Source organism: Balaenoptera physalus (assembly GCF_965194825.1).
Source record: "Balaenoptera physalus genome assembly, chromosome: 16".
NCBI classification, from domain to species: domain Eukaryota; kingdom Metazoa; phylum Chordata; class Mammalia; order Artiodactyla; family Balaenopteridae; genus Balaenoptera; species Balaenoptera physalus.
Window position 1 is genome coordinate 54,039,908 of NC_138898.1, and position 26,500 is coordinate 54,066,407.

Below are 26,500 nucleotides of genomic sequence, written 5' to 3' on the forward strand. Positions count from 1 at the left end.
AAAACAACTCTAAAACCTGGATAGAATGTATGGAGCAGCTATTTGAGAACGTCAAAGCATTAATAGCAGTTGGTGATTTGGAGAAGAACACCAGAGTTCAAAGTACCACTGAACTGATGGTGAGTTTACAGTTTATGTTCTCTGATATCCCTTTACCTCAGCTCAGCACAACTGGAAACCTGGAAGTGAGCACTGTGGTGAAGATGGAGGCAAAATACAACATTTACTTATGACAAAAACTCCCAGGAAACTAGGAATAGAATGGAACTTCTTCAACCTGTAAAAGAGCATCTATTAAAAAAACTCTATAGCTTATATCATACTTAGTTATCAAAGATTGAATGCTTTCCCTCTGAGATAAGCAACAAGACAAGAATACCCAGTCCTGCCACTCGTGTTTAGCGTTGTACTGGAAGATTTTACCAGTGCAATAATGAAAGAAAGGGAAATAAAAAACATCCAGATTGAAAAGGAAAAACAAAATTGTTCTGTACACTGATGACGTGAGTGTCAATGTAGAAAATTCTAAGACCCTGCCAAAATCTCTAAAATAAGTAAATTTAGTAAGATCACAAGATGCAAGGTCAATAAACAAAACAAATTCTATTTCTGTACATTGGAAACAATGTAATTTACAATAGCTTCAAAAAAAGAAATAGTTATAAATCTAACAAATCATGTAGAGGTTGTGTGTGCTGAGAACTATAAATCACTGGTGAAATAAGTCAAAGATGTCCTAAATAAATGGAAAGACATACCATGTTCATAAATTAGAAAGATTCAAAGTAGTAAAAATGTCAGTTCTCCCCTGATTGATCAATAGTTTTAATGCAATGTGGAAAGATAAAGGAACTAGAATAGCCTAAACAGTTTTGAAAAATAAGAAAAAAATTGAAGAAATAACATTACTTGATTATAAGACTTTCTCTAAAGCTATGTTAATCAAAAGAGTGTGATGTTGGTAAAGGGATAGACACACAGATCAATGGCAGAGAATAAAGAGTCCAGAAATTGACCCACATAAATATGGCAGGTTGGTTTTAAATAGGCAAATATTTAATGAGGTTACAATCACATAAAACAGAATTAACCATTTTAAAGTGAACAACTGAGTGGCATTTAGTACATTCATAATTTTGTGCAACTACTACTTCTATCTAGTTCCAAAATATTTTCATCACACCCAAAGAAAGTCCCATATCCACTAGGCAGTTACTCCTCATTCTTGTTTTCCTATAGTGCCTGGCAAATCACAAACTTACTTTTTGTCCGTCTGGATTTATCTAATCTGAATATTTAATATAAATGGAATCTTACAGTATGTGACATGTTGGGCCTGACTTTCTTTCACTAGTGTAATGCTTTTTAAGTTGACCCACATTGCAGCATGTTTCAATCAGCACTTCATTCCTTTTTTGGCTGAATAATATTCAGTATTATTGATTCATTACAATTTGTTTATACATTCATCTGTTGATGGACATTTAAGTTGTTTCTACTTTTTGGCTATTGTGATAGCCCTGTTGCATTCACGCAAGTACAAGTATTTGTTTTGAGTACCTGTTTTCAGCTCTGTTGGCATACAGTATACCCAGAAGTGGTACTGTGGGGTCATATGGTAGTTTTATGTTTAATTTTTGAGGAACAGACTTACCTATCGGGCCTGAAATATTTTATAGGCATACCTCATTTTAGTGCACTTTTATTGTCTTTACAGATAATGTATTTTTACAAATTGAATGTTTGCGGCAACCCTGTGTCAGCAAGTCTAGCAGCACCATTATTCCAACAGCATTTTCTCACTTTTTGTCTCTGTGTCACATTTTGATAATTCTCACAATATTTCAAACTTTTTCATTATTATATTTGTTATGGTGATCTGTGATCAGTGATTTTTCATGTTACTATTGAAACAGTTTTGGCATTATGTAGACATAATGCTATTGCATACTTAATAAATTGCAGTATAGTATAACTATAACTTTTATATTCTCTGGGAAAACAAAACAAAAAAAGTGTCACTTTATTGCGACGTTTGCTTTTTTTGTTTTTTGGCTGCACTGTGCGCCTTGTGGGATCTTAGTTCCCAGGCCCTCAGCTGTGAGACCACAGAGTCTTAACCACTGGACTGCCAGGGAATTCCCACAGTGTTTGCTTTGTTGCAGTGGTCTGGAACTGAACCCTCAGTACCTCCAAAGTATGCCTGTGCATTCTCACCAGACATGTTCAGGGGTTCCTTTTTTCTACTTTCTTGCTAACACTAGCTATTTTTCTATTTGTATTATTATTATAGCCATCTAAATGAGTATAAAGTGGTATTTAATTATGTTTTTGGTCTGCATTTCCCCAGTGACTAATGATGTTGAGCATGTTTTCATGTGCTTGTTGACCATTTATCTTCTTTAGAGAAATGTCCCTTTGAGTCCTTCAGCCATTTTACAGTTTGTTTGTTTGTTTGTTTGTTTGTTTATGGCTGTGTTGGGTCTTTGTTGCTGCGCACGGGCTTTCTCTAGTTGTGGCAAGCAGGGGCTACTCTTCGTTGCGGTGCGCAGGCTTCTCATTGCAGTGGCTTCTCTTGTTGTGGAGCACAGGCTCTAGGCACGTGGGCTTCAGTAGTTGTGGCACATGGGCTCAGTAGTTGTGGCTCACAGTCTCCAGAGCGCAGGCCCAGTAGTTGTGGCGCATGGGCTTAATTGCTCTGCGGCATGTGGGATCTTCCCGGACCAGGGCTCAAACCCATGTCCCCTGCACTGGCAGGCGGATTCCTAACCACTGCACCACCAGGGAAGCCCCAAAACCTTACTTTTAATAATACATAGAACAGCTAGACAGAAGATCAAAAAAACAAACTGAGTTCTTCAACAACATTATAAACCAGGTAGATGTAACAGTTATATATAGAACACCCTGCCCAACAACAGTACACATTCTTCTCAAGTGCACATGAACATTCTCCAGGATAGACCATATAGTAGGCAATGAAATAAGACTTAGTAAATTTTAAAAGATTCAAATCATATAAGGTATCTTCTCTGACTGCATGGAATAAAACTAGAAATAAACAACAAAAAGAAAACTGGCAAATTCACAAATACGAGAAATTAATTAACACACTCTTAAATGACCAGTAGGTCAAAGAAGACGTCATAAGGGAAATTATGAAATATTTTGAGATGAATGAAGACAAAAATACAACATACCAAAACTTAAGGGATGCAGCAATAGTAATACTCAAAGGGAAATTTATGGCTGTAAATACCTATATTAAAAAAGAAGAAATATCTCAAAGCAATAACTTTCTGTTTTAAGGAAAGAGCAAATTAAATGCAACAGCAGCCAAAGGAAGGAAATAATTAAGATTAGAATGGAATAGGGAATAGAAATAGAGAAATGAAATGGAATGAAATAGAGAATAGAAAAACAATAGAGAATCAAACACACCAAAACTGGTTCTTTGAAAAGATTAAAAATATTGACAAAACTTAGCTGAACTGACCAAGAGAGAAAGAGAGAAATCACAAATTACTAAAATCAGAAGTGAAAGTGAGGACATTCCTACTGCTTTTATAGAAATGAAAAGGATTATAAGAGAATACTATGAACAACTGTACACCAACAAATTAGTAACCTAGATGAAATGGAAAAATTGTTAGAAACACAAAACTGTAAAAACTGACTCAAGAAGAAATAGAAATGTAAATAGACCTATAACATGTAAAAAGAATTAACCAGTAGTGAAAAACCTCCTAAGAAACAAAAAAACAGGACCCAATGACTTCACTGGTAAATTCTACCAAACAGTTAAAGAAAAATTAACACCAAACCTTCTCAGACTATTCCAAAAATAGAAGAGGAAGAACTTCTTCTGAACTCATTCTATGAGGTCAGCACTCCTGTGATAACAAAACCAGACAAAGACATCACAAGACTACAGATTAATATGCCATATGAATGTAGATATAAAAATCCTCAACAAAATACCAGCAAACTGAATTCAGCAGCTTATTAAAATGATTATACATCATGACCAGTGGAATTTATTCCAGGAAAAAAATAGTGGTTTAGTATATGAAAATCAGTCAATGTAATATAGCACATTAGTGGAATAAAGGACCAAAATCAAATGATCATCTCAATTGATGCAGAAAAACCTTTGACAAAATCTTACATCCTTTCTGATTAAAAAAACACTCATCAGGCTAGGAGTAGAAAGGTACTTCCTCAACATGGTAAGGGGCATTTATTAAAAAACCCACAGCTAAGATCGTGGAAGACTTAATGACTTAATGGTGGAAGACTTAATGACTTAATGATGGAAGACTGAAAGCATTCCCCCTAAGATCAAGAATAAGATGAGAGGATGCTCGCTTTGATCACTTCAATTCAACATTTTACTGGAAGTTCTAGACAGAGCAATTAGGCAATAAAAATAAATAAAAGACATGCAAATTGGAAAGGAAGATTAAAAAATATCTCTATTCACAGGTGAGATGATCTTATATATAGAAAATCATAACGAATCAACAAATACCCAAGTATTAGAGTTGATAAATTCAGCCAAGTTGCACAGTTCAATATCAAGACATAAAAATCATCTGTGGTTCTATATATTAGCAAGGAACAATTTGAAAAGGAAATTTAAGAAAACAATTTCATTTATAATATTATCAAAAAGAATAAAATATTTAGGAATGAATTTGACCAAGAAGATACAATACTTGTATACAAACAAGTATAAAACATTGCTGAAAGAAATTAAAGAAGACCAAAATGAATAGAAAGACATCCCATGTTCGTAGATTGGAAGAGTTAATATTGTTAAGATGGCCATACTTTCCAAAGGGATCTACAGATTCAATGCAATCCCTGTCAAAGTTCCAAATGTGTCCTTTACAGAAATGGAAAAGCTGATACTAAAATTAATATGGAATTGCAAACCCTGAATAGCCAAAACAATCTTGAAATAGAAGAACAAAGTTGGGGAACTCACATTTCCCAGTTTCAAAAATTTCTTCAAAGATATAGTAATCAAAACACGGAGACAGGACTTCCTTGGTGGTCCAGTGAGAAGGAATCCGCACTCCCAATGCAGGAGACCCCGGGTTTGATCCCTGGTCGGGGAACTAGATCCCACATGCATGCCACAACTACGAGTTTGCATGCCACAAACACGAGTTTGCATGCTGCAACTAAAAGGATCCTGCATGCCTCAACTAAACATGCCGAAGTGAGGATCCCGCGTGCCGCAGCTAGGACTCAGTACAGCCATAAATAAATAAATAAGTAAATAAATAAATAAATAAATAAATAAATAAATAAATAAAATGTTTTTTAAACCCCACAGAGATAGATATATAGATCAGCTGAATAGAACTGAGAGTCCAGGAATAAACCCATACATCTATGGTCAATTGATTTTTGACAAGAATGGTAAGACCATTCAATGTGGAAAGAATAGTCCTGTCAACAAATGGTACTGAGAAAAATGGGTATGGACATGCAAAAGAATCAAATTGCAGCCTTACCTCACACTATATACAAAAATTAACTCAAAATGAATAAAAGACCTAAATGTAAGAGCTAAAAGTATACCTCTTAAAAGAAAACATATGGGTAAATCTTCATGACCTTGGATTTGGCAGTGGATTCTTAGATATGACACCAGAAACAAAAGCAAAAAAGAAAATATAGGTAAACTGGACTCATCAAAATAAACAACTTTTGTATTTCAAAGGGCACTATTAAAAAAGTGAAAAGACAATTCAATTGCACATGAAATGATGCTCAACATCACTAGTCATTGGGGAAACGTAAATCAAAACCACAAAGAGAAATACATCTCACCCCCTAGGATTGCTATAATGCTTTTTAAAAGGGACAACAATAATTGGTAAAGATGTAGAAAAATTGGAACCCTCTACGTTGCTGGTGGGAATATAAAATGATACAGCCTCTGTGGAAAACAGTTTGGCAGTTCCTCAAAAAGTTAAACATAGAATTACGATATGAACCAATAATTCCACTCCTACATATATCCTTGAAAGAATTGAAAACATGCTTTCAAACAAAAACTTGCAAGTGAATGTTCATAGGAACACTGTTCACAATAGCCAAAAGGTTTAAACCACCCAAGTGTTCATCAGCTGATGAATGGAGGAACAAAATGTAGTATATCCATATAATGGGATATTATCAATTCATAAAAAAGAATTTAGTACAACTAAATTGTACTAAATTTAACGGGGATGAAGCTTGAAAACATTATGCTAAGAAAAGGAAGTCAGGCCCCAAAGGTCACATATGATTCCATATATATGAAATATCTGGAATAGGGAAATCCACAGAGACAGAAAGGAGATTAGTGGTTGTCAGAGGATGGGGCAAGGGAGAATGAGGAGTAACTACTAAATGGGTAGAGGGTTTTCTTTGGGGATGATGAAAATATTTTGGAAGTAGACAGAGGTAATGATTGAACAACCTTGTGAATATACTAAAAACCACAGGATTGAACATTTTAAATGGTTAAAATTATGAATTTTGTTATGTGAATTTTATCTCAATAAAAATTTAAAAGACACTCAAAACTTTCCCTAATTGGATTTTTCTAATTGTAAAGAAATACATTCTTATTGTATTTAGCCAAACAATACAGAAGTCTATTTCAAAAGAAGTTAATCATTCTTCTTGGGGCAGGGACTATTGCTTGGCTGCTCAATACCTCCTCTCCATTTCTTTCTTACTAATACAACACTTGTATTATGGGGGCTGCCTGACATGATGTGATGTGATGTGATATAATAATTGTGACTAGCTAAAAACTACATTTTACAGCCTCCTATGCAATTAGGTGTAGTTATATAACTGAATCCTCATCCATGAGATGTACGGGTAAGATATTTGGTGGGACTTCTAGGATAGCTTCCTAAACTAGGTGCAAACATCTCCTTCCACCTTCCGTGCAGGAATGTGGACATGTGGCTAGAGCACCTACCACCATCTTAGACCACAGGTGGCCTTGAGGATAGACGCCACTGTTAAGAATGGTGGAACAGGGGGAATTCCCTGGTAGTCCAGTGGGTAAGACTCCGCGCTCCTAATGCAGGGGGCCCGGGTTCGATCCCTGATCGGGGAACTAGGTCCCGCATGCATGCTGCAACTGAGAAGTCCATATGCCGCAACTAAAAGATCCCGCATGCTGCAACAAAGATCCCGGTGCTGCAACTAAGACCTGGCGCAGCCAAAAATAAATAATAAGTAACTAAATAATTTTTAAAAATTGAAAAATAATAAGGCAACTTTCTTTAAAAAAAAAAAAAAAAAAGAATGGTGGAACAGGGACTTCCCTGGCAGTCCAGTGGTTAAGACTTCGCCTTCCAATTCAGGGGATGCAGGTTCGATCCCTGGTTAGGGAGCTGAGGTCCCACCTGCCTTGTGGCCAAAAAGCCAAAACATAAAACATAATAAATTCAGTGAAGACTTATAAAATGGTCCATATAGGGCTTCCCTGGTGGCGCAGTGGTTAAGAATCTGCCTGCCAATTCAGGGGACACGGGTTTGAGCCCTGGTCTGGGAAGATCCCACATGCCAAGGGGCAATTGAGCCCATGCACCACAACTACTGAGTCTGCACTCTAGAGCCTGTGAGCCACAGCTACTGAGCCCGCATGCCACAACTACTGAAGCCCACGCGCCTAGATCCCGTGCTCCACAACTAGAGAAGCCACGACAGTGAGAAGCCCGTGCACCGCAACAAAGAGTAGCCCCCGCTCGCTACAACTAGAGAAAGCTCGGGCACAGCAATGAAGACCCAACACAGCCAAAAATAACTAACTAAATTAATTAATTAATTTTTAAAAAATGGTACACATCAAAAAAAATCTTAAAAAAAAAAAAAAAGAATGGTGGAACAAAAAGGCACAAGGAACCTGCACTGGTGATTGTTGAGCTGCTGCCATGCTAGACCCTGATTGTCTATTTTTTATTTATTTATCTATTTGGCTGTGTCAGGTCTTAGTTGCGGCATGCGGGATCTTTGTTGCTGTGCACGGGCTTCTCTCTAGTTTTGGTGCGCAGGCTCTAGAGCACTCGGGCTTAGTTACCCCTCGGCCTGTGGGATCTTAGTTTCCCGACCAGGGATCGAACCTGTGTCCCCTGCATTGGGAGGTGGATTCTTAACCACTGGACCACCAGAGAAGTCCCTGATTGTCTATTTCTGAACTTGCTTTTTGTGAAGGAAAAATAAACCGCCTATTTTCTTATAAAATAATTAATTTGGATCACTACCTCATACCATATACAATAGTGAACTCCAGAGAATTAAAAACTTACATATGAAAGATAAAACTATATGAAGAAATTGAAATGAAATATATTTGTAAATTTGGGATTGGGAAGAACTTCTTAAAAATCTTAAATGCACAAATCAACTTTAAGGCAGATAGTGTATTATTGGATTATATAAAAATCTAGGATTTCTGTTCAGAGGTTAGCATAGACTAAACTAGGGGGAAATATTTACACTGTATATACCCAGCAAAATTTATCTAGACTATTCTAGGATCTACTGCAAATCAGAAAACCACAGAAAAACTAAAATAAAAACGGGCAGAGGATATGAAAAGGCAGTTTATAGAAGGAGAAATAAAAATAGCCAACACATTTATTAAAAAATGTCCAATCTCGGGCTTCCCTGGTGGCGCAGTGGTTAAGAATCCGCCTGCCAATGCAGGAGATACGGGTTCAAGCCCTGGTCTGGGAAGAGCCTACATGCCGCGGAGCAACTAAGCCCATGCAGCACAACTACTGAGCCTGAGCTCTAGAGTGCACAAGCCGCCACAACTACTGAGCCTGCGTGCCACAACTAGTGAAGCCCATGCGCCTAGAGCCCATGCTCCACAACAAGAGAAGCCACCGAAATGAGAAGCCCACGCACTGCAACGAAGAGTAGCCCCTGCTCACTGCAACTAGAGAAAAGACCACACGCAGCAACGAAGACCCAATGCAGCCAAAAATAAATAAATAAATAAATAAATTTTAAAAATGTCCAATCTCACTAGTAATCACTTTAAATTAAAATCAAATTAATCTGAGATACCATTTTATACCCATCAGATTAGCGTAAATTAGAAAATTTGATTGTAGTAGGTGTTAACTAGGTTGGGGCAGGGGGCTGCGGAATCAGAACCCTTCATTTATAGCTGTTGGGAGTGGTATACTGCTACAACCCTTTGAAAGAGTCTGGTAGTGCTTATGTATATATATCCCTATTCCCCAGCATTCTCAATCGTGTGTGTGTGTGTGTGTGTGTGTACACATATGTGCATACAGTAGAGGCTCATGCAGGTCCATAAAGGGACCTGTACACAAATGTTCACTGCAGCATTGTCTGTGGTTGTGGGAAATTAAGACAAGCTATACATTCATCCCTAGTAGAATGTACAAATAAAAGATGATAGATGCATATTCAACATAGAAAACACTAAACTAAATATACACATAACAACATGGATATATCTTTTAAAACATAAGTAATAACACTGTGGGAAAAAAGGAGTTAAAATGTAAGCAGAACGGGAGGTATAGCACAACAACATTGATGCAAATTTAAAACATTTACATATATAAAACAACATTACATGTCCTACAAGGATTCAATACATACCAAAACACTTATATGTCAAACATATGAGACAGAGGAGGTGCCTATGAGGGTGGAAGGGAATGAGAGTGGGATTGGTAATAAAGTGGAAAAGTAAATAAAGTAATATTAAATTAAATTAACAAAAGAGAAGTCTTGCAGAGACCTATGATCACATTTTGTACAGTATTCCAAGGTGACATATTTACTGAATTCCCCACTGATGGACACTGAGATTCTCCATTTTTTTGTGATTGTGGACTTTATAGTCAAATAGACATAGTTTAAGCAGCTCTGCCATTTACTAACTAGTCCACGTGCCCTGGACAATTATCTACTATCTCTGAACAGTAAGTAGTGTGGTCATCGTGGTAATGTAAACTACTGAACAGAGCATCTGGCACACAGAACAAGCAGCCCACAGTGCTTATGAGTGCGAGAGACTTGTTGGAGACAGGCCTACGGGGCAGGGAGCCCCACTGGGCAGGGGCCAGGCTCAGCTTGCTCACCCCTGTACCCCACCAGCACCTGGGATACTGTCCACCCTTAGTGACCGTTCCTTGAATGAGGTGGTTTCGAAGTCAGCAGTTTCGGGGGTAATTTATCTTACATGACATCTAATGACCTAATCAGGTTGCCAGTCACATTTTACATGTTTATTTAGCATCATTTGTAGGTGATTCCTCTTCACACAGAATGGTGTGAGTGTCTAAGTTTCAAGCCTCTTATCCTCTTATGTTAAGGCCAGAGATAGTGGGAATCCCCTTTTCTCTATTCCCCCCACAAATAAAACACTCAAAGACAACATCTCCCAGATGATGAGTCAAAAATACTAACTTCCTCATCAAAAAGAATAAAAGACCTAGGAATAAACTTAACCAAGGAGGTGAAAGACCTATACTCTGAAAACTATAAAATAAGGATGAAGGAAATTGAAGATGATACAAAAAAATGGAAAGACATCCTGTGTTCATGGATTGGAAGAAATAATATTGTTAACATGTCCATACTACCCAAAGCAGTCTACCCTATTGCAGTCCCTGTCAAAATACCCGTGACATTTTTCACCGAACTGGAACAAGTAATCCTGAAATTTAAGTGGAACCACAAAAGACCCCAAATTACCAAAGCAATCTTGAGATAAACGAACAAAGCTGGAAGTACCACACTCCCTGGGTTCAGATGCTACTAAAAAGCTACAGTAATTAGAACGGCATGGTACTGGCACAAAAACACATAGATCAATGGAACAAAATAGCTCAGAAATAAATCCAAGCACTGATGGTCAGTTAATCTATTACAAAGGAGGCAAGAATATACAAGGGAGAAAAAACCCAGTTTCTTCAATAAGTGGTGCTGGGAAAACTGGACTGCTACATGTAAAAAAATTAAATTAGAACATTTTCTCAAACCATTTACAAAAATGAACTCAAAGTGGATTAAAGACTTAAATGTAAGACCTGAAACCATAAAACTCCTAGAAGAGAACATAGGCAGAACACTCTTTGACATAAATCATGGCAGTATTTTTTTTTATTTGTCTCCAAAGGCAAAGGTAATGCAAGGAAAAATAAATAAATGGCACCTAATTAAACTTAAAAGCTTTTCCACAGCAAAGGAAACCATTGACAAAATGAAAAGACAACCTACTGAATGGGAGAAAATATTTGCAAATTATATGACCAATAAGGAGTTAATGTCCAAAATATATAAACAGCTCATACATCTAAATTAAAAAAAAACAACCTAATTTAAAAATGGGCAGAAGAGGGCTTCCCTCGTGATGCAGCGGTTAAGAATCTGCCTGCCAATTCAGGGGACACAGGTTCAAGCCCTGGTCCAGGAAGATCCCTCTAGAGCCTGCGAGCCACAACTACTGAGCCTGCATGCCACAACTACTGAAGCCCGCATGCCGGAGCCCGTGCTCCGCAACAAGAGAAGTCACTGCAATGAGAAGCCCGTGCACCGCAACAAAGACTAGACCCTGCTCGCCGCAACTAGAGAAGGCCCGCGCGCAGCAACAAAGACCCAATGCAACCAAAAATAAATAAAAAGAAAAAGAAATAAATTTATTTTAAAAATGGGCAGGGCTTCCCTGGTGGTGCAGTGGTTGAGAATCCGCCTGCCAATGCAGGGGACACGGGTTCGAGCCCTGGTCTGGGAAGATACCACATGCCGCAGAGCAACTGGGCCCGTGAGCCACAACTGCTGAGCCTGCGCGTCTGGAGCCTGTGCCCAGCAACAAGAGAGGCCGCGACAGTGAGAGGCCCGTGCACCGCGATGAAGAGTGGCCCCTGCTCGCCGCAACTAGAGGAAGCCCACACACAGCAACGAAGACCCAACACAGCCAAAACTAAATAAATAAAAAAAAATTTTATAAAAAAAAAATGGGCAGAAGACATGAATAGACATTTTTAAAAATTTGATATACACATAGCCAACAGGCATATGAAAAGATGCTCAACATCGCTAATCATCAGAGAAATGCAAATCCAAAGTACAGTGAGACAGGTGTGAGCACCTCATACCTGTCAGAATGGCTATTGTAAAAAAAAAAGTCTACAGGCAATTCCCTGGCGGTCCAGAAACCACTGCTGAGGGCACGGGTTCAGTCCCTGGTCAGGGAATTAAGATCCCACAAGTCACGCAGAGCAGCCAAATTAAAAAAAAAAAAAAAAAAAAAGAAAGTCTACAAATTACAAGTGTTGGCGAAGATGTGGAGAAAAGGGAACCCTACTACACTGTTGGTGGAAATGTAAATTGATGCAGCAACTATGGAAAACAGTATGGAGGTTCCTCAAAAAACTAAAAATAGAACTACCATATGATCCAGCAATTCCACTCATAGGTATATATCTGAAGAAAATGAAAACATTAATTTGAAGAGATACGTGCACCCCAATGTTCACAGCAGCGTTATTTACAATGGCCATGATACAGAAGCAACCTAAGTGTCCATCAACAGATGAATGCATAAAGAAGATGTGGTATATTTTTACAATGCCATAGTACTCAGACATAAAATAGAATGAAATTCTGCCACTTGCAACAACGTGGATGGACCTAGAGGGTATTACGCTTGGTGAAATAAATCAGACAAACAAATCACTTAGATGTGGTATCTAAAAAATAAAATAAATGAATATATGAAAACAGAAACAGACTCACTGATATAGAGAACAAACTAGTGGTTACCAGTGGGGCTAAGGAAGGGGAAGGGGCAAGTTAGGGGTAGGGAATTAAGAGATACAAACGACTATGTATAAAATAAATAAGTGGGACTTCCCTGGTGGCTCAGTGGTTAAGAATCCGCCTGACAGTGCAGGGGACACGGGTTCGCGCCCTGGTCCTGGAAGATCCCACATGCCGTGAAGCAACTAGGCCCATGTGCCACAACTACTGAAGCCCGTGCACCTAGAGCCTGTGCTCCACAACAAAGAGAAGCCACCGCAATGAGAAGCCTGCGCACCGCAATGAAGAGTAGCCCCTGCTCGCTGCAACTAGAGAAAGCCTGTGTGCAGCAATGGAGACCCAACGCAGCCAAAAATAAATAAAAACAAAAAAACAAGGTAACTTAAAAAAAGACACAGACCTACTAGAGAATGGACTTGAGGATATGGGGAGGGGGAAGGGTAAGCTGTGACAAAGTGAGAGAGGGGCATGGACATATATACACTACCCAGTGTAAAATAGATAGCTAGTGGGAAGCAGCCGCATAGCACAGGGAGATCAGCTCGGTGGTTTGTGACCACCTAGAGGGGTGGGATAAGGAGGGAGGGAGGGTGGGAGGGAGGGAGACGCAAGAGGGAAGAGATATGGGAACATATGTATATGTATAACTGATTCACTTTGTTATAAAGCAGAAACTAACACACCATTGTAAAGCAATTATACTCCAATAAAGATGTTAAAAAAATAATAAAATAAATAAGCAACAAGCATATATTGTACAGCGTGGGAAATACAGCCAATATTTTGTAGTAACTTTAAATGGAGTATAATCTATAAAAAATACTGAATCACTATATTGTACACCTGAAACTAACATAATATCAGCTATATGTAAATCAACTGTACTTCAAAAATATATGTAAATCAACTATACTTCAAAAAAATACTAACCTCCTCTACATAGAATAGTCTGTTTATGCCTAGTGAGAAAACGAACACTGTTTAACACTAAGCAAGTCATTTTATTCTCACTTTATGCTTGGTTTACTTGTCTACCAAGTGGGGATAAGACCACCTGCCATAGAAAGCATTTTAACAACTAAGCTAGATCCTGTGAAAGTACCTTGGAAAGGATAAAATTATATAATTAGTAATTATTTAAGGAATGAAGTAATTCTTATTGCTCTTTCAATTAGTAATCTGTGTTTGGGGATGGAGTTCAGGTGAAAGAACCAGTCGGTTCTTCGGGGACAGCCTTTTTCCTGTGTCCCGGCCGTGCGAGTGCTTTGTGCTTATTGCCTGTGGGGGACAGAGATCCCCTCTTGGGCCCTGCAGAATGAGCCAGAGCGAGCCTGGCTTCCAGGTGGCAGAGCCAGCACTCCTCAGAGGGCCAGGGCCAACCCCAAGGTTAAAAGCCTGCGCTCTCAGCTTGAGGGCAGGGGAGCAGCCACAGAGCACAGCCACCATCCTAATTCCACACTCTCTCTCCTACTTGATCCACAAAGCACCGATGACAGTGTGACAGATTCAGGTGGAATCTTGAAGCCAAAGGTATGTTTCCATAGAAAATCTGTAGACATTTATTAGTGGAGAATCCAGGGTGTGGGAAAGAGAGGCAAAGAGTAAAAAAGATAGAGAAGGAAAGAGCAGTCATGGGGATCAGAGAAGAGAGAGCATGTGAAACGGCCTTTTACAGGGGCTGATTTTGGATTCTTCCTGCCTGGGAAAAGTTGGAGGTGATGATATGGTATTAGGGCCCCAAGCACATTTGTGACCTTCTCTATCAGCTAAGAGAAGAGATAGGAAGGAAAAATATTTAAGCTGCACACGGGAATTGTAAAACTACAAATTAAGAACTTTTATTGAATAAAAGTCATCTCTAGAATGTCTAGGAGAGAAGCTGGAAAATTTTTATCCTGATCCCCCCCCCCAAAAAAAGACCCTTTTGTGTGCACATTCAAGTCCTAGGAACAGAATCCTCCAACAGAAAAGGGTCATAGCAGACTTAGGGAAAGCCCAGTGCCCTTGGTCAGGCAAATGTCTAAACACGAAGTCTCTAATTCCTTTTTCTCTTGCCAAAGGATTTGCCAATATTTTATCATGCCAAAATCTCAGAATGTATAATCACAATTTCTCTTGCTTTTAATTTAAGCCTGTTTTTCCTTTTCCTAGGTAAGGAGAGCACCTGCTCTGCAAGCAGGCATCTTTGAAATCCCACCATATAGCAAAGACATTCTTTAATCACTTCTTAAATGAGCTAATATCTTGGCCATTTTCCATAGAACCTATTTCCTCCTTCTCCCTCTTCTCTGAAAATCTGCACATGCTCCATGTCTTTTTAAAAATGTCTGACAGGGGACTTCCTGGCTGTCCAGTGGTTAAGATTTTGCCTCCCAGTGCAGGGGGTGCGGTTCTATCCCTGGTCGGGGAGCTAAGATCCTACATGCCTCAGGGCCAAAAAACCAAAAACATAAAACAGAAGCAATATTGTAACAGATTCAATAAAGACTTTTAAAATGGTCCACAACAACAACAACAAAAATCTTTAAAAAAAATGTAAGACCCTCCAGTAAGGAACTTCCTAGGCAAGACAGGGCAGAAAGCTTCCTGGACCTAACGTTGAGCGCTCCTCTCTCCAGTTTTCCCTTACGAGACCCGCTGCAAACTGCCCTCAGCTTGCACAGAAATGTACCCTCAATGGAACACCATGCTTATCCAGCCTTTTCCAGTCTGAGTTTTTGGTGGTAAACTTTTATATGTATTTGATGTACTGCCATGCATTTAGCCTTCTTTTAATTTTATAAAATCCTATGCTCATTAGAATTACCCCCTTAGCCAGCCTGATAGTCCATGCATCCAGCATCCTTTTTCCAACAGTAGCATCAGAAATCAATTTAAGGGAGCTTGGTTGGATTCCCTGATGCAAACATCAAATGTAGAGGCCCCTTCAGACATTGTAGATTCCCTTCATTTCCCTTTATGAATCTTAAATTTTATATATTTTTTCAACTGTGCTGCTCTTAGGGGTAATAATTTCCATAGATTTACTATGAACTATGTCATTTTTTCTTTTATTGATCCTATGTTTACTTCTTTTAAGATTCAAACTCCCACATCTCTAATTCTTGAATTCTAAGATTCGGGGGTAGAACTCCTGTTCAAATACCTGAAATCCACCGTAGACTTCAACCTTCTAGACAAATTTTGTTCTGTTATATGGCTCTTGCCTGCCATACTGCCACAATGTTTACACTGAAAACCTTATCTCCAGTTCTGACCAAGTCATCATGAAAAGGTTAACTTAGACCTTAGATGCAAGATAGGCACAAACTGAGCTCTCAGGAATATCACTGTCAACTGTCTCCCACATAAATGAAATATTTTAAAATAAAACATATATAAAAACTTCTCTGCCAGGATCAGGAATTCAGGATTAGGTTTATTTATTTGTTTTTATTTTTTATAATTCCCTTTCCTTTTATTACTCAGGCTAATATTAAAGCAAGGCTTGAATTCTGAGAACTTGCACCCATATATGGGGAGTGCTAACAGCTCAGGAGCAGTTTCCATGATAGGAGAAAGCCAACTCCAAATTCCACGTTTGCTGTGGCTAATCCACGAGTGGCCAACTGAGAACTGTGGTAAAATTTAGGGGAGGAATGGGCAGAAATCTGGGTGAAGGTGGGCAATTACCACACTCAGGATTATCTTTAAGAAGCAAGTCTTGGCTGCTTTTCTCAAAATCCTGAAAGTTCAAAACAAATTTACGGACAGGCCAAGATGGGAACCATCTATGCATACATGAGTGATTCCTAAAAATCTTTCTGTAGCCAAACAAACTCCATCTGGGTGCTCCTAAATTGCACCATACATGGCGCATCCTCTGAGTTCAGTATTGTCCTTTCTAGGCTTCTCTTAAAATGCAAATAGTGCCGGATCAATTTAACATTCCAGATTACAAGAGAGCTAGGAACCAAGTGGAGAGACCCTTTAAGGGTGGAAAACACCCTGAAGAGCAGTCGAGTTGCTGAATTCAAACTTGAAGTTACATTCATGTTTGCTTGGGGAGTTTGTCAAGATCAGACCAAGCATCTAGCTGGTATGGTATTTCCTCCTGAACTTTCTGGGTGCCTGGCATCAACATCCTCCCACTATATACCCTTTCCTTTTTCTGTGCTGACTGGTATGCATAGAGTGGGGGCCGAAAGAGTCCCCAGCTGAGCAGACACAAAGCATCAGCCTCCCAGAGACCAGACAACTTATGGAAGAACATGGGCCATGTCTGTCTGTGTTTCTTTCCCCTAGGGGTACAAGAGGACAAGCACTTATAGGAGGAGGTAGTGAGATGGATACCAGGAAGAACAGAAATATGAGCTACCAGATTGGTACCTCAGTTCCTCAGCTCCCTTAAGTCCTAAATGAAAAGAATAAGCAGTCACCTCTTCTTCTTTTTTAATTTATTTATTTTTGGCTGCATTGGGTCTTTGTTGCTGTGCGGGCTTTCTCTAGTTGCGGCGAGCGGGGGCTACTCTTCCGTTGTGGCGTGGGCTTCTCATTGAGGTGGCTTCTCTTGTTGCGGAGCACGGGCTCTAGGTGCGCAGGCTTCACTAGTTGTGGCTCGCGGGCTCTAGAGCGCAGGCTCAGTAGTTGTGGCGCACGGCCTTAGTTGCTCCAAGGCATGTGGAATTTTCCCAGACCAGGGCTCGAACCCACGTCCCCAGCATTGGCATGCGGATTCTTAACCACTGTGCCACCAGGGAAGCCCTAAGCAGTCACCTCTTCTTAAGGTATTAGATAGAGGTATGAAGGAGGGTTGAAAAGTGCTCTGAAATCTTTATCATCCCTGACTCAAAAGAAGGACTACCTTGTTGACCTAAAGAAACAGACAATTAGAAGAGATTTCCTGCCTGACATCTGGGTGGGATCTAGCATTAGGATCTCCAGTATTTTTGCTACTTATTGATGAAAAGGACAGTTCTCAGGGTCTTCAGCCAAGAGGTGTAGCCAAGTTGTCCCTGTCTGGAGCACCAGAACCAGATAAGCACACGTGCACACTTCCCTTGAGTAGAAACTCCTGTCAAGCCTGCTCTTTGGGCGTGGCAGCCAGGGTTCCTGTGGGACATGTCATGGTCCAGAGGAAGAGCAGAGCATTTACTCCCAGTCTTCAGCGTCCAGATGAGGACAGCTGACCCAAGACTGTTTGTTTTCTTCTCAGATCCTTTTATTTATTAGCCAAAGAAGGGGGATGGGCTTTGGTTCGTGATCTTCAGTAAAGCCTAGGTCTTGCCCATTGAAGGGAGATGGTAATTGACCCATTATTAACAAGAGGTAATTTTTGTTTATGAGATGTTAAGAATTACTCCATGGTTTAGAGGTGGGCATAGTGGTCATATACCTCAAACTTTGGGGGATCCCCTCTGAAAACTTCTATTTTCCTTTTCTAATTATGGGTATCCTGTAACTGATTTAACTCCTTTTGGGGTAGACCCTGTTTCTATCTTTAGCCTGTTCCACCTACACGTACTTGGGCTTACATGAAATTTTGTTCTGTTCTACATTTACCTCTTTTTAACTCACGTATTTGTATTTTCTGTATTTGGTGAATATGTCTATATTCATGCTTCCCATTCTTTTCCTGATTGTATAGACTCATCACCTTCTCCCTCAAACTTCATCTTTCTAGACCAGGAGTTTTCACTTGGGAGGGGAGGGATATAGAAGAGAAGGGAAGAAATTTATCAGAAACATTTGGGGAATTCTTCCAAATACAGCAGGTCTGCTCACCCCTCCTCTGAGTATACCAAAACCTTGGCTGGGGAAATTAGTATTTTTTGAGAATTTCCACATTTAGTTCCAATGGTCAACTCCCTCTACCCTTTTGAACTGAAGGAGTTCACACTCCTTCATCATGGACAAAGATGATGGATGGACAGGGTGCAAAGATGAATTTCTTGGGTCATCACTGTGTTGAACTGAAGACCCTGATCTTTTTGTTCTTCATGAGGCACTTCCTTCATTTTGTGATAGCTCATGTTTGATATTCAGATGGAATAAACTTTCCATTCATTGTGGGACTGACAGTGTTTGGGGATTGCAATGAAACCTTGCAATCATAAAATTTAAATTGGTACTTAACTACGAAGGCCGGCGACATCAGACCTGCACTGATGCAGATCCACCTAATCCAGTAGCTTCTTCTTCACTTGCTTTACTCCTGGTTGTCCCTGGACAGATTCCTCAAGTGACTGAAGGCAACCAGAGATGGAAAGGGCCAACAGCAGCTCCTTGGAGAGCTTTATTCTGATGGGTGTATCTGACCATCCCCAGCTGGAGATAATCTTTTTTGTAGTCATCCTCTTCTCCTACTTGCTGACCCTGGTTGGGAACTCAACCATGATCCTGCTTTCCAGCCTGGATGCCCGGCTCCACATACACATGTACTTCTTCCTCAGTAACCTCTCCTCCCTGGATCTTGCTTTTACTACTAGCTCAGTCCCCAAAATGCTGATCATATTGTGGGGATCAGACAAGACCATCAGCTATGGTGGCTGTGTGACCCAACTCAATGTTTTCCTCTGGCTAGGGGCTACTGAGTGCATCCTGCTGGTGGTGATGGCATTTGACTGCTATGTCACAGTGTGCTGACCCCTGCACTACACCACCATCATGAACCCCCGGCTCTGCTGGCTGCTGGCTGCCATTGCCTGGTTGGGTGGCTTGGGCAACTCTGTGGTCCAGTCAACATTCACTCTGAAGCTCCCTTTGTGTGGGCACCAGAGGGTGGACAGCTTCCTGTGTGAGGTGCCTGCCATGGTCAAACTAGCCTGTGGAGACACAAGTCTCAATGAGGCTGTGCTCAATGGTGTCTGCACCTTCTTCACCACTGTCCCATTAAGCATCATCCTGATCTCCTACTGCTAAATAGCTCAGGCAGTGCTGAAGATCCACTCAGCCAAGGGACAGAGAAAGACCTTTAACACATGCCTCTCTCATCTGGTGGTGGTGCTCCTCTTTTACGGCTCAGCTATCTATGGGTATCTGCTTCCAGCTAAGACCAGCAACCAGGACAAATTCATTTCCCTCTTCTACTCTGTGGTCACACCCATGGTCAACCCTCTCATTTACACTCTGAGGAACAAGGAGGTGAAGAGGGCGCTGAGGAGGCTGCTGGGGAAGTCAGCTGAAGGAAGGGAAAACTCTATCATTTACCACCTCTTCATCTCTACAAGCTTTTTCTCATTCTCTCTGGCCAGGTGAACATGAGGAGTACTGACCACAGTACAAGCACGTTCTTGACAGCACTAAGCTGTTGGTACATGGTTAATGTTATTTCTAATATTCTACACTTCTTTACCAAATATCCTACTGTGGACCACAGATAACAGGGCAGATGTGTCATCAATGGCTCAGAGATTGTTGACTTAGTACAGACTTAGCTCACTGTCACTGCTGTCCACATTTTATTATGTGTAATATATATTACATATGTATTATTATATTTCTAGAGAATTCTGTACTTTTCTAAAGAAAGCACCTCCACTTGGCAGTATCTTATATAATTCCATAAAATCAAGCCAGGTTTTATTAGCCCCAGTTGAAAACCCAAGAATTCATCTTTGCACCCTATCCATCCATCATCGTTGTCCATCTCTCTTTGTCTTTTCTTAATATTTCTGTCTATCTACCCACACTTCCCAGCCATATGCCCCTCTGTCATCTTGTTTAACCTCTCCTTTATGTCTACATTCCATTTTCCCTTTTGTCTTATCCAATGTTGAATGAGAAATGGTAGGAACGAGATTGGTTCAAGATGGCAGAGTAGAAGGACGTGCTCTCACTCCCTCTTGCGAGAGCACCGGAATCACAACTAACTGCTGAACAATCATCAACAGGAAGACACTGGAACTCACCAACAAAGATACCCCACATCCAAAGACAAAGGAGAAGCCACAATGAGACAGTAGGAGGGGCACAATCACAATAAAATCAAATCCCATAACTGCTGGCTGGGTGACTCACAAACTGGAGAACACTTATACCACAGAAGTCCACTCACTGGAGTGAAGGTTCTGAGCCCCACGTCAGGCTTCCAACCTGGGGGTCCTGCAACAGGAGAAGGAATTCCCAGAGGAACAGACTTTGAAGGCTAGCGGGATTTGACTGTAGGACTTTGACAGGACTGGGGGAAACAGAGACTCCACTCTTGGAGGGCACACACAAAGTAGTGTGTGCATTGGGTCCCAGGGGAAGGAGCAGTGACTCCCATAGGAGACTGAACTAGACCTATTAGCTAGTGTTGGAGGGTCTCCTGCAGAGGCGGGGGTTGGCTGTGTCTCACCGTGAGGACAAGGACACTGGCAGCAGAAGTTCTGGGAAGTACTCCTTGGCATGAGGCCTCCCAGAGTCTGACATTAGCCCCACCAAACAGCCCAGGTAGGCTCCAGGGTTGGGTCACCTCAGGCCAAACAACCAACAGGGAGGGAACCCAGCCCCACCCATCAGCAGACAAGTGGATTAAAGTTTTACTGAGCTCTGCCACCAGAGCAACAGCCAGTTCTACCCACCACCAGTCGCTCCCATCAGGAAACTTGCACAAGCCTCTTAGATAACCTAATCCACCAGAGGGCAGACAGCAGAAGCAAGAAGAACTACAATCCTGCAGCTTGTGGAACAAAACCACATTCACAGAAAGACAGACAGGATGAAAAGGCAGAGGGCTATGTACCAGATGAAGGAACAAGACAAAACCCCAGAAAAACAACTAAATGAAGTGGAGATAGGCAACCTTCCAGAAAAAGAATTCAGAATAATGATAGTGAAGATAATCCAGGACCTCAAAAAAGAATGGAGGCAAAGTTCAAGAAGATGCAAGAAATGTTTAATAAAGATCTAGAAGAATTAAAGAACAAACAAACAGAGATGAACAATACAATAACTGAAATGAAAACTACACTAGAAGGAATCAATAGCAGAATAACTGAGGCAGAAGAACGGATAAGTGACCTGGAAGACAGAATGGTGGAATTCACTGCTGTGGAACAGAATAAAGAAAAAAGAATGAAAAGAAAGGAAGACAGCCTAAGAGACCTCTGGGACAACATTAAATGCAACAACATTTGCATTATAGGGGTCCCAGAAGGAGAAGAGAGAGAGAAAGGACCTGAGAAAATATTTGAAGAGATTATAGTCGAAAACTTCCCTAACGTGGGAAAGGAAATAGCCACCCAAGTCCAGGAAATGCAGAGAGTCCCATACAGGATAAACCCAAGGAAACACGCTGAGACACATAGTAATCAAATTGGCAAAAATTAAAGACACAGAAAAATTATTGAAAGCAGCAAGGGAAAAACGACAAATAACATACAAGGGAACTCCCATAAGGTTAACAGCTGATTTCTCAGCAGAAACTCTACAAGCCAGAAGGGACTGGCATGATATACTTAAAGTGATGAAAGGGAAGAACCTACAACCAAGATTACTCTACCTGACAAGAATCTCATTCAGATTCGATGGAGAAATCAAAACCTTTACAGACAAGCAAAAGCTAAGAGAATTCAGCACCACCAAACCAGCTCTACAACAAATGCTAAAGGAACTTCTCTAAGTGGGAAACACAAGAGAAGAAAAGGACCTACAAAAACAAACCCAAACCAATTAAGAAAGTGGTAATAGGAAAATACATATTGATAATTACCTTAAATGTGAATGGATTAAATGCTCCAACCAAAAGACACAGGCTTGCTGAATGGATAGAAAAACAAGACCCATATATATGCTGTCTACAAGAGACCCACTTCAGACCTAGGGACACATACAGACTGAAAGTGAGGGGATGGAAAAAGATATTCCATGCAAATGGAAATCAAATGAAAGCTGGAGTAGCAATACTCATATCAGATAAAATAGACTTTAAAATAAAGAATGTTACAAGAGACAAGGAAGGACACTACATAATGATCAAGGGACCAATCCAAGAAGAAGATATAACAATTATAAATATATATGCACCCAACATAGGAGCACCTCAATACATAAGGCAACTGCTAACAGCTATAAAAGAGGAACGCAACAGTAACACAATAATAGTGGGGGACTTTAACACCTCACTTACACCAATGGACAGATCATCCAAACAGAAAATTAATAAGGAAACACAAGCTTTACATGACACGATAGACCAGATAGATTTAATTGATATTTATAGGACAATCCATCCAAAAACAGCAGATTACACTTTCTTTTCAAATGCGCACAGAACACTCTCCAGGATAGATCACATCTGGGGTCACAAATCAGGCCTCAGTAAATTTAAGAAAATTGAAATCATATTAAGCATCTTTTCTGACCACAATGCTATGAGATTAGAAATCAATTACAGGGGAAAAAAGTAAAAAACACAAACACATGGAGGCTAAACAATACATTACTAAATAACCAAGAGATCACTGAAGAAACCAAAGGGGAAATCAAAAAATACCTAGAGACAAATGACAATGAAAACACGACGATCCAAAACCTATGGGATGCAGCAAAAGCAATTCTAAGAGGGAAGTTTATAGCAATACAATCCTACCTCAAGAAATAACAAACATCTCAAATAAACAATCTAACCTTATACCTAAAGGAACTAGAGAAAGAAGAACAAACAAAACCCAAAGTTAGTAGAAGGAAAGAAATCATAAAGATCAGCGCAGAAATAAATGAAATAGAAACAAAGAAAACAATAGGAAAGATCAATAAAAGTAAAAGCTGGTTCTTCGAGAAGATAAACAAAATTGATAAACCATTAGCCAGACTCATCAAGAAAAAGAGGGAGATGACTCAAATCATTAAAATTAGAAATGAAAAAGGAGAAGTTACAACAGACACTGCAGAAATACAAAGCATCCTAAGAGACTACTACAAGCAACTCTATGCCAATAAAATGGACAACCTGGAAGAAATGGACCAATTCTCAGAAAGGTATAACCTTCCATGACTGAACCAGGAAGAAATAGAAAATATGAACAGACCAATCACAAGTAATGAAATTGAAACTGTGATTAAAAATCTTCCAACAAACAAAAGTCCAGGACCAGATGGCTTCACAGGTGAATTCTATCAAACATTTAGAGAAGAGCTAACACCCATCCTTCTCAAACTCTTCCAAAAAATTGCAGAGGAAGGAACACACCCAAACTCATTCTATGAGGCCACCATCACCCTGATACCAAAACCAGACAAAGATACTACAAAAAAAGAAAATTACAGACCAATATCACTGATGAATATAGATGCAAAAATCCTCAATAAAATACTAGCAAACAGAATGCAGCAACACATTAAAAGGATCATACACCATGATCAAGTGAGATTTATCCCAGAGATGCAAGGATTCTTCAATATACACAAATCAATCAATGTGATACACCATATTAACAAATTGAAGAAGGAAAACCATATGATCATCTCAATAGATGCATAAAGAGCTTTTGACAAAATTCAACACCCATTTATGATAAAAATTCTACAGAAAGTGGGTGTAGAGGGAACCTACCTCAACATAATAAAGGGCATATACGACAAACCCACAGCAAACATCATTCTCAATGGTTAAAAATGAAAGCATTTCCTCTAAGATCAGGAACAAGACAAGGATGTCCACTCTCACCACTATTATTCAGTATAGTTTTGGAAGTCCTAGCCACAACAGTAAGAGAAGCAAAAGAAATAAAAGGAATACAAATTGGCAAAGAAGAAGTAAAACTGTCACTGTTTGCAGATGGCATGATACTATACATAGAGAATCCTAAAAATGCCACCAGAAAGCTACTAGAGCTAATCAATGAATATGGTAAAGTTGCAGGATACAAAATTAATGCACAGAAATCTCTTGCATTCCTATACACGAATGATGAAAATTCTGAAAGAGAAATTAAGGAAACACTCCCATTTACCCCTGTAACAAAAAGAGTAAAATACCTAGGAATAAACCTACCTAGGGAGACAAAAGACCTGTATGCAGAAAACTATAAGACACTGATGAAAAAAATTAAAGATGATACAAACAGATGGAGAGATATACCATGTTCTTGGATTGGAAGAATCAATATTGTGAAAATGACTATACTACCAAAAGCAATCTACAGATTCAATGAGATCCCTATCAAATTACCAATGGCATTTTTTACAGAACTAGAACAAAAAATCTTAAAATTTGTATGGAGACACAAAAGACCCCAAATAGCCAAAGCAGTCTTGAGGGAAAGAAACGGAGCTGGAGGAATCAGACTCCCTGACTTCAGACTATACTACAAAGCTACAGTAATCAAGACAATATGGTACTGGCACAAAAACAGAAATATAGATCAGTGGAACAGGATAGAAAGCCCAGAGATAAACCCATGCACCTATGGTCAACTAATCTATGACAAAGGAGGCAAGGATATACAATGGAGAAAAGACAGTCTCTTCATTAAGTGGTGCTGGGAGAACTGGACAGCTACATGTAAAAGAATGAAATTAGAACACTCCCTAACACCATACACAAAAATACACTCAAAATGGATTAGAGACCTAAATGTAAGACCGGACACTATAAAACTCTTAGAGAAAAACATAGGAAGAACACTCTTTGACATAAATCACGGCAAGATCTTTTTTGATCCACCTCCTAGAGTGATGGAAATAAAACCAAAAATAAACAAATGGGACCTAATGAAACTTAAAAGTTTTTGCACAGCAAAGGAAGCTACAAACAAGACGAAAAGACAACCCTCAGAATGGGAGAAAATATTTGCAAATGAATCAACGGACAAAGGATTAATCTCCAAAATATGTAAACAGCTCATGCAGCTCAACATTAAAAAAGCAAACAACTCAATCCAAAAATGGGCAGAAGACCTAAATAGACACTTCTCCAAAGAAGACATACAGATGGCCAAGAAGCACATGAAAAGCTGCTCAACATCACTAATTATTAGAGAAATGCAAATCAAAACTACAATGAGGTATCACCTCACACCAGTTAGAATGGGCATCATCAGAAAATCTGCAAACAACAAATGCTGGAGAGGGTGTGGAGAAAAGGGAACCCTCTTGCACTGTTGGTGGGAATGTAAATTGATACAGCCACTATGGAGAACAGTATGGAGGTTCCTTAAAAAACTAAATATAGAATTACCATATGACCCAGCAATCCCACTACTGGGTATATACCCAGAGAAAACCATAATTCAAAAAGGCACATGCACCCAATGTTCATTGCAGCACTATTTACAATAGCCAGAACATGGAAGCAACCTAAGTGCCCATCGACAGACGAATGGTTAAAGAAGATGTGGTACATATATACAATGGAATATTACTCAGCCATAAAAAGAACGAAATCAGGTCATTTGTAGAGACGTGGATAGATCTTGAGACTGTCATACAGAGTGAAGTAAGTCAGAAAGAGAAAAACAAATATCGTATATTAACGCACATATGTGGAACCTAGAAAAATGGTACAGATGAACTGGTTTGCAGGGCAGAAATTGAGACACAGATGCAGAGAACAAGCGTATGGACACCAAGGGGGGAAAGTGGCGGTGGGGGGGGGGTCGTGGTGGTGTGATGAATTGGGAGATTGGGATTGACATGTATACACTAATATGTACAAAATGGATAACTAATAAGAACCTGCTGTATAAAAAATTAAATAAAATAAAATTCA

General features: G+C 39.7%; 2 protein-coding genes across 2 annotated transcripts in view; both read left to right on the forward strand.

Moving 5' to 3' along the window:
• Positions 1-12,323, forward strand: part of LOC309644759 (zinc finger protein 75A-like) — a 37,112-nt gene extending 24,789 nt beyond the window's left edge. Inside the window, exon 7 of the mRNA XM_082428785.1 lies at positions 1-12,323. Within this exon, the coding sequence (XP_082284911.1) occupies positions 1-233 (233 nt within the window). The 3' untranslated portion in view covers positions 234-12,323.
• OR2C1 (olfactory receptor family 2 subfamily C member 1) lies at positions 39-26,038 on the forward strand. Its single transcript, XM_082428799.1, is given in 4 exon segments — positions 39-119; positions 14,980-19,449; positions 19,453-19,725; positions 19,729-26,038. Coding segments are annotated over 3 exon segments (990 nt in total). The 5' UTR covers positions 39-119; positions 14,980-19,068; the 3' UTR covers positions 20,065-26,038.
• Positions 26,039-26,500: the final 462 nt, after the last annotated feature.